The sequence below is a fragment of the Thermobia domestica genome, chromosome 2 (genome assembly GCF_964235325.1).
Source record: "Thermobia domestica chromosome 2, izTheDome1.hap1.1, whole genome shotgun sequence".
NCBI classification, from domain to species: domain Eukaryota; kingdom Metazoa; phylum Arthropoda; class Insecta; order Zygentoma; family Lepismatidae; genus Thermobia; species Thermobia domestica.
In genome coordinates, this window is record NC_137455.1 from 319,409,471 (window position 1) to 319,424,510 (window position 15,040).

Genomic DNA, 15,040 nt, shown 5'->3' on the forward strand with positions numbered 1-15,040 from the left:
AGTACGCTATCGTATATGTGCAGGCATCCGATTTGTTATTTCTGATGAATTTAGTAAAAAATTTTATTCTTCCTGGTGTGAAAGATGTTATTTATAAACACGAGAGAGCCTCACGGATTCCAAACTGTTGAAACTAGTATGACATACTCAAGTCCTTTTCTCTTAAAAAACACTAATACATATACATATATATATATATATATATATATATATATATATTAAATTTCCATCACTAATAGCAAAAACAGCAGAAAATCTCAATTTAACAGAGGAAAAAGAAGACAACTGGCTATGATTTCTCGGCCATTAACGCCAGTACACCGGTGGCAAAGGTTAATTATAATCCAACATTAACTTATACAACGAAATAACACAAATAATAGCATAAATGCAATACTAACAATAACTAATAAACCTTTGATGTTGGTAAAGATAAACAATAAGGACGCAGAAAAAGAAAGATAATCTTAAACTGTAATGGAGATCAAACGGGTCCATGACAGAAGCAAACATCAATAACGTAGCTATCGTCCGAAATCACCTCAAATCACTACACTTCACTTCCAAATAAGCACTACGTTGCAAGATGACAGTAAGACTATCCATGGCTTTGGATTGATTATTTTAACAAAAGAAACACTGACCAAAGCTTAAAACCCACTTTATTTTAAATTCTAATTTGTAATGGTTTCGGATATCTAACATATCCTTCTTCAGACACTATCGATAATAAACATTTGTTCAGCCGTTTTCTCATGGTGCGATCACAAACAAGATCCTTTGCATTTTTATATAGTAGATAAAACATTTTGTCAGTGTATTTTACATCTGCGTCAATTCCAAATCTAAAAAAACGTTCATGAATTACTCTTCAACCCAATAGTTGCCATAATTATGATGCAAATTAGAATCGATGGCTCATTACTTTAGAGTACAACTTTAACCCGTAGTTCACCTGTGACTTCATTCAAAGGACCTAGCGGAATAAGCATGTGAAAACTGCCCCCAAGCATGTCTGCACCAAATTTACAGTATCGATTAACATTTATAAGAAACTCAGTTTCCAAAATTTTCAGCCCCCCAAGCGCTTTTGAAGGCTTAGGACGGGGGGGGGGGGAGGAAATTTAAAATTATTTTTTTCTCCTGAGCGGCTCAACCGATTTGCATAAAAAAAAAAAAAGTTAGGTGTTCTCAACTAGAGAAAAGTCGGAAAATATTGTTCTGAAATTTTTGGGTTGAAAATCGGTCTTTTTTTTTTTTTTTTTTTTTTTTTTTTTTAATTTTCAAGAAAAAATTTTAGTGGAAGATTAACGGGGACAGCCACAATTTTTTAGCCAGTTTTGTCTTGAGAGGTTCCCTAACAACATATATTGTTTTCATTTTGTTTGCAAGTGTACCTCGCAAAGAAAAAAAGGCAAATGTACATAGGTCAGCATTTATGTGGTATACGTATAATACACACTGTACACCACTAGGATAACCAATACCTTTGAATTGGGGGGAGGGGGGTGAAGTTGTTATAACATTGGAATTTTATGATAAGTATTTTTTTGTCTTAATGGTAATTGGTCTCTGAGGATGAAGGGGGTTCTCGACCCTGTTCGCACCTCCCTTGGCTACGCCACTGCTGTACATCAACTGTGTAATCTAACTGAGTATACTTCTGTTTCAGCATGCCGTGAACAGATTGAATCGCCCACCGAATTTTGGTCACAAAACGAAATTGGTTAGATTCTTGAGTAGTTAATTGCTTGCGCTTCCCTTTCAAGGCAGGCATCAATACTTTGAAGTTCTTTTCTTCGAGTTAGGTTTTCACATATCGGAAACAACGGTCGAGTACAAACTTATCTCCTTTTTCTAGTAATGCGTACAAACCAGTTTCGTCGTGGATGAGTGATTCCAGAATTTTTGCATCATTTTCATTGGCAGGATAAGGTCCAAGCATATCTACTATGTATCCATCAGTAGTACAAATCGTAAAAGGCTTGCCATGGTATTGATTATTTGTACTTTTTTGGTGTCGTGCATAGGTACCATCACAAATTAAAAATAAGGAGTCCGCGTTGAACAACTTTTTTGTGATTTTCATTGTGTGGTTATTCAATAGGTCGGCTATGTTAACACTCTTAATACCAAAAAAAGTTGGTAAGATATCATTTTCAAAAAATGTAACCCCACTAGCACAGTAATCGGAAATCGTCTGTTCATGTTCTATAGCTAATATGGAAGCTAACATCTTGTTGGAATTTCTAGTTCGTAGTTTGAAAAGAAACACAACAAGGGCTTGAGTTATAGATCGCGACTCCCTATTTCACATGGAAACCATCATGTCTCGCAGTTCCATGAGATTGTTCCAAGATAGCCCCGTGAATGCTTGAATTTGCTGTTGTGAAAGTCGCCAATTTTATCATTCAATGTGGAATTTCAAGAAAAAGGTTTCCATTATCTTTGTCAATTCTGAGACACTGAGCTTAGAAGTAATGAGAATGCACTTTTACGTTGTTTAGATCCTCCTCGTAAAACCGATTCTTAATGAAATGAGTTCTACAACATATAATTTATTCCGAACTGAGATGAAGATATGTTTTTTGATGTAACATTACATTCGTGCATCGTCAGGAACTACAGTGATATTGTTCGTAGAAAAACATAAACAACAATATTTATGAGTAGCGACAGTTCTTTGCATCGGAATTTCAACGTACGCTTCACTTGTATTTACTTTGAGGCTTACTTCGAGTAAGTATCCCATCAGATAATAATTGAGAAGGATCAGATTCACTTCCTGAAGGATCCGAATCATTTTTTGTTTTTTGTAAATAGAAAGTCGACATTTATTACATAAACGGTCGTTGACCTCCACTTGCCTTCCAAATACAGCATCATAAGTCCCTACTTCAGGGGCATTCCTGATTACTTTTTTTTTTTTTTTTTTTTTTTTTTTTTACCTGGAGTTATCTTTAAATCTTTTCTGTTGCATCCATTACTTACTACACGCATCTTAGGCATGTTTAGTAGCAAACCTATTTAACGAGATTCACTTAAATACTTACAGTGAATAAGAAAGCACAAAATGGAAAGTTTTCCGCAGTGATCCGAACGTCCTGGAGTCACGATGATAAGTAATAACAGGTCTTCAGCTTCGACGTACACTGTATAGCCGTGGAACTCTTTCCCCTACTCTTGTAGCGAATGCACTTATGGAGAAGCATTCGACCAGCTAAAATACTCACTAACAGTTCATAAAAACCGAAATTATTTCAGTAGTGGGCGAAAATAGGTACTAGGATTTTTTTTTTTTTTAAATTTCAATTCATTCTTTATTTAATTATATCAAGCACACACATACAGTAATACCATCGAAACAAACTAAACAGATAAATACCTATTAAAAACAGACATTATTAACCAACTGTTACAAAACAAGAACAATTACTAAACAAAGATCTATATATATCGCAGAACATTGATTATGTGCAAAATTAACACAAAATGCGGGAATCTATAATTTCAGTTGATGTACAGCAGTCACGTAGCAAAAGGAGGTGCGAACAGGGTCGGGAACCCCCTTCATCCTCAGAGACCAATTACCATTAAGACAAAAAATACTTGTTATCATAAGATTCCAATGTTATAACAACTTCATTCCCCCCCCCCCCCCAATTCAAACGTATTGGTTATCCTAGTGGTGTACAGTGAGTATCATACGTATACCACATAGATGCTGACCTATGTACACTGATGTCCAAAATTATTGTCGCATGTCTATAAATATTATAAGAAATACCGGGCGAATTCGTTGTCAAATGATATTCCTACAACAACATGTTAGTATGTGTATAATCGGCAAAGACATGGATGTGGCAAATTTCATGTCAAAAGAGCAGTAAATAAGAACAATAAAACGAAAATAAAACTTTCTTGCCCATTTAGCAACATTTTGTTTTACTCACTCTAATTTTTGTATTTATAATTCTTTTGCAATGAAATTTACCACAAATATACATTTCCCGATTATACACACAGTATCAGTATTAAAAGTATCCTGTAAAATCATTATCAAATTATATTCTACAAAAAGAAACTTATAGATATGCGACAATCATTTTGGACATGAGTGTACATTTGGCATTTTTTTCACTACTAGGTACACTTGCAAACAATATATGTTGTTAGGGTCCCTCTGAAGACAATAATTGTGGGTGTCCCAGTTAGTCTTCCACTATTTTTTTTTTTTTTTTTGAGAAAAAAAATCAAATTTCCTTCCCCCTCCTAACACCCCTCTTAAAGCGCTTGGGGGGCTGAAAATTTTGGAAACTGAGTTTCTCATAAATGTTAATCGATACTATAAATTTAGTGTAGATATGCTTGGGGGCAGTTTTCACATGCTTATTCCGCTAGGTCCTTTATCGTTTCTTATATCATAATACGTTGCTGCAGTTTCCTGCTTTGTTACATTTGTTGTTAGCGTATTATTGCGTAGAGCGTTTAAATAATTTATGTAACTGCTAAATGATTATTTCGTGTAGGTAATACAATAATTTTTTTAACGATGAGTATGTCACGTAACGGTAGGTCATCTACACGTATAAACTCTGTTTTGATAGTTTATATACAAATCCATTCTTGTACAAGATAAATTTACTCTTATCGTTTATGTGGATTACGTTCGCCAACAATCTTTTTCTTTCTATGGTTGTAAGCTTAAAACTTACGGTATTCATTAGTTTCGCGGAAACAGTAAATTACTGAACCATAATTTTGATTTACGTATGTATACGAAATAAATTGATTTCCGATATGTAATTTGTAGATAGCGGTTCTTTTAACAAAATATTAAATCTCTACTTTCTGCCGACAAATTTCAACGAATACTAACTTCGTTTTTTCAAAGCAGTTACCGCGTTTAATTAACAGATGTAACAACAGTGTCACTACAACAGAAGTACGACTAAAAGCAGTACATACCGTACTATTTGAGTTAAGTTTGTACATGTATTTCTTTAAATTAAGTTTAGACTATGGGAAAAAACACAAGCTTACCAAAAGCTTGCTAAATGACGCACGTGCAGATAGGTAGTACATGACCAATGTATCATTACGAATGTCCTTATTTTTAGCTTTCTAGATCGAAGTTCGCTACTTTTTAATTGAAGAAGCTCTCCCCAATTCCGTCACAATTTTGTGCTTTTGAAAATTTGTGATACTGAAAATTTTATCCCTCCATCAGAAATCGAACCCGCATTATGCACTCCAATGAGGCGCTAACCATTGGGTTGCTTGTGAGTATTGTGTTATTATATTGTGTTAGCTTCAAATTAATACAACCAACAACGTATATTCTGGGTTTAATTAACATTTCCGAATTAAGAATGTACTTGCGTTACATACACTGTAGTGTGATATATTTCGCCACCGGAAAGTAGAAAGGTGCTACGCGCCAAACTGCAAATTTCTCAGGAGAGCATAAAAATGAATGAAATACTAATTAATTCCGATTTTTCATTCTTCTATAGAATTCAGTTTTCACTGCAGAACTTTCATATTGTCTCCTTTCTGCCAACATTAAACATGAAATGGGAAGTCAGTATATGCACTTAGTAGGAAATCAAGGAGAATGGCGCTTAGCACCTTTCTGTTTTTCGGGTCGATTGTATTTATCAGAAGCAATTACAGATTTACACTTTTTTACATTTTGTTTTGCAATTTATGCATGATGTGTAAAAGCAGACCTTGTAGATCCGCTTCAGAAGAATGGAAGTAAATGGTGTTATGCACTATGGTGTAATTATGTATTAAATGTTTCTTTGAAAAATGCTTTTACTTTCTTTTAAAAATGAAATTTTATGTATCGACGCAGTTTTGTGCATTTTTTCTAAGAAAAGCTTAGTAGATTTCAAGTGATTGCTCAATCAAAACTGCTGCATGTAAATCATTTGGATGTTACGCAGCTTTAAGTTTTCTGATTTATTATTTTTTTCTTTATGATATTATGATTTTGTCTCTGAGTAGATTTCTTGATTTGCAGAAAACATTAGTAAGCGCTTGAAACATACATCTATTTTTAGTTTAGTTTTGTTTTTTCTTATGTTATATATTCATTTTTTTTGGGGGGGGAGGGGAGAGTAGTTATTTTTATTTTATGAATATATGTATTTTGTATTTACTTGAATGTTCTATGGGTTTTGGCTGTTGCATGAATTCTCGTTTATTTGTTTACTAGCTGAAAAAGCATGGACTGCATCGAATTCAGATTTTGACCAGTATCTTATTATCGATCTGGGGCAAGTGATGAATGTGACCGGCATAGAGACTCAGGGCAGGGCTCACTCGTCTGAGTATGTGATGGAGTATGCAATCAGTTATGGAAGTAACGGCTTGGATTATGCAGACTATAAAGAGCCTGGCGGTAATATAAAGGTGGGTGAATGTGGTATAGTAATCATTGTTTTTTTTTTTTAAAATGTATTTTGAATGTTCTTTTGTTTTTCAGATTCAAGAATTGGGAGTAAGATTGTGACAAACTTGGAAAGAATCGCAAATTTTGTTCAAGATTTGTGTAATAGTATAAGCGGCAATATGTTATACGAGTAACTTATTATACTGGGTTAGCATAAAGGATTCATTCGTTTTGAAAAAGCTATATTTTCAAAAGATTACACGTACACACATGAAAGGTATATGAAAAGAACCACAAACTCACCAAGTTTAAACACCCTTTATAAATGTTCACCAATATGTGCCCCTTTGGTGACACGACACACGTCCAGACGATACTCAACTTTTTTTTTCCCCTCCATTTTCGGCAAGTACTAACCTCGTATTGTCACGCTGCCACGTCCGATGGGAAAGTGCTGCCATATAACACAAACTTGGTGAGTTTGTGGTTCTTTTGATATATCTTTCATGTGTGTACGTGTAATACTTTTGAAAATATTACCTTTCCAAAATGAGTGAATTATTTATGCTAACCCTGTATTTTTAAGTGATTTGATATTTAAAAAAAAAAAAAAAAAAAAAAAAAAAAAAAAAAAAAAAAAAAAAAAAAAACTGTAAAGATTCTGATGTAGATATTTCAACAATTCTTAGATTTCGATCTAGAGATAATCATTTTATGACATCTGACTTCAGTCCTATTACTGGAAACTACGAATACATTTAATAGAAGTTTCACAAAGTATTGCAGTGTTACATTGCAGTACCATAAAAACATACTTGCCAAAAATTTAGTCACTTCTAGTATTAACACTAGTCCTTTTCTGCCGTTGTGGATGGTATTTGATTTGTAATACGTGACTAAATGACCAATCACTGCTCACGCATGATATTGTAATTAATTGAAGTGAGTGTCAGTTAGTTGTATGGAAAGCTCCGACGTGGTTAAACGCTAAGCATATTAAGATTAGGCCCAGATTCGATTCTCGATGAAACTTCATGAGTGGGATTGCACGTTCAAGTTTAGGTGCACGTCTCTGATAGCCTTGGTACTGGAAGGAACGTTAAATTCTAATCCAACCAACGAATTTATTGTATGAAAACGGCTGAGGATGGGTCGAATCAGAGATATAACAAAGAGACGTGTGTTTCCGCGTAAGTTGCCTGATTTGTTGTGTATCAAGGCAGTGTGTCCAGCGCGTCTTCAAGAAATGTTCTAATAAGCATGTAAACGCAAGCGGCGTCAAAATTGTGTCGCAAAAGAATCTTAGCCCAAAAAGACTGCCATCTAGTTTTACACCTAATTAAGGGAAATATTCAAACCCCACAGGAATTGCTGCAGTCCATATATGCAGGTCCATCTCAACAAACTTCCGAAAGAATGTTACAAAGAGAGCTTTATGCAATAGACATTTGGATTCGAATACCACGAAGGAGTCAGCTTCTCACTGCTGCCTCTGGAATTGCACGACTTCACTGGACTCAGAACAGACACTGAACTGATATCGGTCTGGAAATGTGTAATATAGTCCACGAGTCGTGTTTTTTGTGTAGTCCAATAACTCAAAGCGTCGAGTGCACCAAAAGCACTGGGTGATAAGCTGAAATAGTCGTCTTGTGCTCTAACTAAAGGGATCTACTAGTGAGTGAATGACCTCACATCAATGTGGCATATACTCGTGAAGTCAATTTCGAACAGCCCAGGTGGTTATCAAGCGAAGAGTCGGTGTTATCCGGTATTAGAGAAGATATATGAGCGCGGGGATATATTTATTACAGCTTAATATTAAGTACTTAAATGATGGGGGTAGGGAGCACGGTGGCTCAGTGGTAGAGCGCTTACCTCTGGTGCGTGGGTAGGGTCCCTGGTTCGATCCCCGGCCAAGTAAGTTTGTGGTGGACATCGTGCTCTTGGGTTTTCTCCAGGTACTCCTGTTTCCTCTCACTTTCTCATTCCACCAGTTCTTCCATTATTATTCACTTTCTTTAATCATCGTCTCCCTTAGCCTAACGAGTATAGTCATGGGACGCTAAACTCAGATTTCATTTCATTTCATTTCATTTTAATAGTTTCCTCGATTGTTATCATCGTAGTTCTTATCAGTAGGCCAGTAACTATAGTAAGAACTTGCATAGAGTGGACATGAATTGATTCTTAATAATTTAATGACTAAGACCTGAAAATGGAAAACTTCGGTTAATAAAGAAACGTAACTCGAAAACTGGGTGGTCTAATATAAATCAGTTCGAGAAATTGCAAACGAAACTAGAATAGCAAAATACATGTACCTTCAAAGTAGACTATGTTAGAAGTATTTTTGTAGCTCGAATATTTCTCCAGCTAACAAGTTCGCGTCGATGAGAGCCGATTTGATAAATATGAAAGAAACAAAAAACTTACTTTCATACGTAAGTGTTGAAGTAGTTATCCCTTTCCGCGGCGAAGCCAAAGTAGTTGACGAAAATACGAGGTGTGATTGGAAAGTTTCAAGACTGGGCTTGTAATTTAAAAATGGCAGTACTTATAGGATATTGTGATGAATCTCCTTCAGAGTAGTCCCCTGCTGAATGAACACACCGATTCCGACAGTATTTCCACTTCTGGAAGCATTCCCGAAAATTATCAGCTTGAAGATCATGGGATGTCATGTCTATGCTTGTCTTTGAAAATTCAAATAAAATTCCAGCCCTTATTCTCATTTGTTAGAAAAAATCAATAAAAATCTAGAGTATAGATAAAAGTCTATTTATCACCTTGATGTCCTGTAATACTGGTAGTTTTGGATAATATTGAACTTTAATTATATCAGTTATTTTGGGCTGAAATTCATTATTTTATAATTACGGCATTAATTCTTACATGAAACATTTCGCACCTAAGTTCTCTTAAAAGCTTTTAGCGTCTCATGGAGTAATTTAGGCTTTGAAGATAACGTTGATATTATCCAGCAAGGCTCAGTAATACTCCTCCTCTATGACTTATGCAACGACATTGCCAATAAATTACCTTTGGTATTGCACTAAATTCACATTACTAACTATTGAGCATTGTGTAACTAACAACTTCTAACTTATTCATTTCATCATACTAACATATATATAATATTGTAATTCTATTTCAGCAAAATTTCTCTGCACTGATCCTTAACCGACTGAGCTACTACTGTCCTTAAGCATGTTTCTTTACTTTACTGTTACTAACAATTTTTCTCTTCCAAATCTGTACCTCTTTTCAGGACCTCTAGCGTGGTCTCCAAAAGAAAATAATTACTATCAGTTCCTAGAAATAAATTTACGGAATAGGAAAGATATTCGAGCAATAGCGACTCAGGGTCGCTCTAATACTCAGGAATGTGTAACTGAATATATAGTACAATACTCTGATGATGGAGATAATTGGAAAAGTTATTCAAGTGCTACTGGAGAAGCTGAGGTATAATTTATCAGGAAAACATAAAATATTTTCGTATTTTGAGTGATTGTCTATTAGTTTTGTCGTCTTCTTTTAGCATGGTAAATGTCCCGTACGTTTTTGTAAGTGCTGTGAAGGTGTTTTGTGTTTGCTTATTTATTTTGCTATTTAAGAAAGTATCACAGAAGTGCAGCGAATAATAATTGATCGCATGTTTAGAGATGAAAATACTTGGGTAAAGAAAGTAGTTACTATGATTAATTTCAGTTTTCGGAAATTTACATTGTTTTATACTAAAGAAAAGGGAGAGGGGTAGGTATTGTTCATATGCCTTTTTGTATAAACTATTGCACTTTAAGTAGCAATGTTGAATGTAATTCGTGTTTCTTAAGATGTCGCTCCTGTAATATTTTAAACGTGACTAGGATTTTTACACCCTTCCTCCCCCTTTCCTGACTCCGTTATGACTGTGGCGCCAGACAGTTCAGTTTTAGGTTCTTTTGGAAAACATCAGTACATATATTTCCAGGAGATGAGAAAATTAAATTACCAGAGCGAATATTAAAGGCACCATTCTGGCGTGAGACAGAACGACTAATCGACGTTACTCAAATTCACACGATCTCTCTAAAAGGATATTCTTATGGTGAGAATTTTTAATCGAACTAAATTACTCGTGTTAAGGAAGTACCGTTAAACAATTCGTTTCTAGAAATCCATTTTTAACTTTTATAAGTAAGGCTTCTTCATACGATTTGAATATCATTACAATCACTGAAATAAACTAACAACAAATTTCTTTTGTTATTCTCTATATAATTTCGTTTATATTTTGCTACAACTTCATTATGACCACCCGTGCAACTTATCTTTCTTTTTAATACAAATATGAAACTTTTCTCGTAAATATTTAACTTTTATTTTATTTGCATGAGGTTATTTTCAGATATAAAATAAAATCATCAGCTGTAAAGTTCAGGAATCTCAAGTCCTAAGCTGTGATATTATTGTTTCTTTGTTTTCAGGAAAAATCATAAGATCAGACTTTATTCAAATGTTTTATTTTAGCAGAAAAGCATAAGATTTTCTTTCCAGCTTTTATTTAAAAAGTGGAAAATAGAAATATGTAAAATTAATAATAACTGTTTAGGATAACTCGAAAATGCTCTGTTTGTTAATCCTTCCTCTTCCGTTATACTTGGGTTCTTTGTTAAAAATGTACATATTTACTTTCGGTTCAAAATCATCGATGAATACTTGTTTTGTAAACAAGTCTAGATAGAACGGGATTCTTCCTTCCGTTCTTTGTTGTGTAAAACTTTTCAAAGAAATGAAAGTAATTGTGTGGTCTAATCGAGTTTTTTGACATTCACTCGTTATAAAATTTAAAGTTTTTAATATTTCACCGGCATTTTTGAAGCTTTAAACCTCTAAATATGGCATTTTCGACTGTACCCCGTGTTTTATTCATTTGATGTACAGATCATTACTTTGAGTTTATTTCCGCATTTCTTTTATATACCTTGAAAATGCTTGCATGTATTTTTCTTTCTAAAGGATGAGGGCTTAGAAATATTGTGTGTTCTTATTAGTTTAATTCAGCAGTGTTTTGTATTTTATCCTTTCGTTCTAACTAATTGCTTTTGTTCCGAATTTTGTGTATGTGAAACTTGTATTTTTAACATTATGTATTACAGTGGTTCCTAACCGGTGTGTTGCGATACACTGATGTATCGTGCAGTCCCATAGGATGTATCGCGAAATTCTAGAATTTAAAAATCATGAAGTGTTTACTGATAATTTAAAATCAATTATGAAACAAACTGTACCAGTCAGCATCTCCAATGGCTAGAACAATGCTCATTACTACATGGACGAATGAAAGTCAAAGTAGTGTAAGTGACTTGGTTTAAAAATAAAACGATGAATGAAAAAAAAAAAAAAAAAACTTAAAGACAAAAACCAGATATAAATAAGTCAATCTGTTAACAGAAGATAAAGGAAACAGTTGTTTTGTTTATCAAAAATGTGGTGTTAGATAAGAAAATGTTACTTAAACCAGTGTAACTTTCACTCGTCACGCTTCATAGAAAAACCTTACACTATTATGATTTATGTTGTTACTAACAAAAAGTCACAAATGTGCTGCGATGCCTTGGGAGTTCAGTAAAGTGTGTCGTCAGTCAAAAAAGGTTGGGAACCACTGATGTATAGTTGTAAGGAAATTATTGGTCCTCAAAAAAAAAAAAAAAAAAAAAAAAAAGTATTTGCATATCATACCACTGTACGAACACTATACATCTGTCAATTCGAAGTGAAAGAAAAAAGCTAAGGTAAAATAAATAAACTTCTGTTTTCAGTCATTAAAGTTAAGTGGAGACTTCAGTGGGAGCAGGTCAAACATGGTAATCCCCAAGCAGCGTCATACGAGCTTCAACTGGGAAGAGCCTCTAGCGAAACGGAAAGAAAAATATGCAAAGCATTAGATAGGCAGTACAACGATGGTTTAACAAACTTAAGAACGGTGATCAGTGCCTTCAGAACGGTGATCAGTACGTGATGCTCATTAGCCGTACAGAGCGAAGTACTTCAAGCGGATATTGAGATCGATATTGGCCAAACATCTTTACAAATAATATAAAATGTATGCTTGTGTTTGTCATCAGCTTTTCACACAGTGAAGAGCTACGTAGAGTCATCGTATTTTGTACATAGATAGATCTCCACAAGACGTAATCGCGTACGGAACTGCTTTTTCGATTTTAAATCAGGGGGAGGGGTGAGCTAGGGGTCACAAATTATACACTTTTTTTTACTGGTGAAACATTTTATGGATTTTACATGTTCTAGACGCCTTAACTGGCATTGCACCCACATGGCATTTTGGATATGCGGGCGTACATAGAAGGATAGGATAAATACCCGGACAATGGCATGATTGTGAGGACATTCTTCTTCCTGACGTTATATTCAGGTTCTGAGTTGAAGACCTGACAATTATTTACAATAAGTACCAAATAGAGGAAGCATTTGATTCTAGTAGAGAAACCTTTCGTCAACACCTGCATTAGCTGAAGGAACGGTATAAAGTAGGGAAATTTGACTGCGGCTCAGTAAACGACAGTAACATTTGCGTGTGTTTATTATCTCGACAGGGGAAGGAACCGTTTATGGACAGCGCTGATGTGAAGTAAAAAGTAGATTCTTTACGATACTACACAGCGCATCTCTGACAAGCAAAACCTCCACTGTATCAACAGGTTATTTAAGATCACGTTAGTGAGCCTTATAAGATTGTAATCTTAGGGTGACCAGATTCTGACAAACGAAAAGTAGGAGACAAGTATAATAATATATGATAGTTTACTGCGTCGGCACTACGCATGTCTTTATTTTATTTAACGTTAACCTTAAGTTAATCATTCATTTTTGTTAAATAGAAAAGTACTGAACAAAAGTATTCCAGGAATTCAGCACAACTCCAAATGCTTTTATGAATGACAAAATGTTTTATTTTTATGAACGTACAGTGAAATTGTGTGTTGGGCTAAAGATTTCTTTTTATCAATTTTCGGAGCGTAGTATTATTTTAAGGGATGAGAGAAAATTTAGACCTGCATGAACTTCTACTTAACTTGGTTATCCATCAATTTCATAAGTAAAAAAAAAAAAAAAAAAAAAAAAAAAAACTTTTCCTACTTTACCGATATCTCAACAAGCCCTTCTCAGTAAAAACAACATATTGTAAAACAATGGTTTGTTGATTTTTCTCCATCCCTAATCTTTTCAGGAGTGTTAAAAAAACACAGCGGTTAATCATTGAGGAAAGGAGTCCCTGTGATTCAAAATGTTGTGAATAAAGAACGAAACATTATAATGTTGCAAATAAGTTAACTCAGGATATTTCGCAGGACATATTAGGAAAGGAGGACACATCTCGATTTTGTAGGCGTCTTCGCAACACGCAGGACAGCTCTTCGAAAAACAGTACTGTACTGCGAAAATCAGTATGTCTGGCCACCCTAATCTTAGTACGGACGTCGGTTACTGTACATGAGAACTCTTGAACGAAAGCTGTTTTTTAGTCAGTTTTTGCAGTAGATAGCTAGAGCGATTATGTCGGCATCTCGGCTTAGTTTGTTAGTGGAGCCAGTCCATTAGTATCTACATGGGTAACGATGAATTTAACCATGGCTGTCCATATCACATTCATTCATGTATGTAGGTTTCGCGTAACGCTAATATGCAAACACCGAAACATTTAACGAATTACAGGTTGTATAAACATCTAGACGAAATATATTTAGATATTTTAAATCTATATGTATAAAAATGAACGTGACTGACTATGTTCGTGACTTAATACCTCTCTTAAACCACCCGACTGAACTCGATCAAATTTTCAAAATAGATGAGGTTCGAGCGTGGGATGATTTTTATCATTTCACTTTGAAGGTACAACTTCGGGGAGGAAGAAGAAGGAGATGTATAAAAATGATCGAAAATAACCAATATTAATGTCGAATCCATAGTTTTCGGTATCGTTGAGACGAACAGTGACACTTTCGATACCGTTAAAATCCAAATCCAGCCCTTCATGTCCAAAATGAAACGTATTCTCCCTGTCCGAAAAACAGGTATTCCGCTAGTTCTTATTAGAAACGCAAGCCCATTCATTTATAAATGTACGTTTCTCGTAATCCTCTTTACTTTTTTCAGCAGAGTTCAGTCTTAGTGTTTGTTGGACTGCTCGAATCATCATACATCGCAAGCTGCTGTCACCCGACAAGACTATACATGTAACTATGTATCCGGAGCATTTGAAACGTGTGCATAAGGAATTAAAACGTGGACTTAGTGCATATGAATCGCAAAAGTGTTTTTCTTTTTCAGAATATCAAGCCACGTGTTTCTAAGGTCACCCGTGACACCATTATCCAAATTTGTGTGAGAAGTTCATCTTCGTATTTCTCGGACATAACACCATCAGATTATGATTTGTGTTCTCTTTGTTAAACAACCGTCTGTGGAGACGACGATCCGAACCCATGACGAGGTGACCCACGCGCTGGACTAGTTGTTTGGGTTACGTTCCACTGAATCGACAGACAGCGTAAGAAACATGTTGCTGGGAATGGGAACTATTTCTGATTTTCTAGTTACGTTTTTCTTCATATTCTTTCTCTGTCAAAA

At 34.8% G+C, this 15,040-nt stretch overlaps 1 protein-coding gene across 6 annotated transcripts in view; it reads left to right on the plus strand.

The window, feature by feature from the left end:
• Nucleotides 1–15,040, plus strand: part of Nrx-IV (neurexin-4) — a 283,070-nt gene that overhangs the window by 190,008 nt on the left and 78,022 nt on the right. For 2 of the 6 annotated variants that reach the window (XM_081749018.1, XM_081749020.1), the window contains one exon: nt 9,672–9,868. The exons of 2 other annotated variants lie outside the window; for them this stretch is intronic. In XM_081749018.1, coding sequence (XP_081605144.1) covers nt 9,672–9,868 — 197 coding nt within the window. Of the gene's footprint in view, nt 1–6,223; nt 6,421–9,671; nt 9,869–15,040 lie in introns of all 6 variants that reach the window. 2 more of the 6 variants (XM_081749017.1, XM_081749019.1) reach the window with 1 other exon arrangement.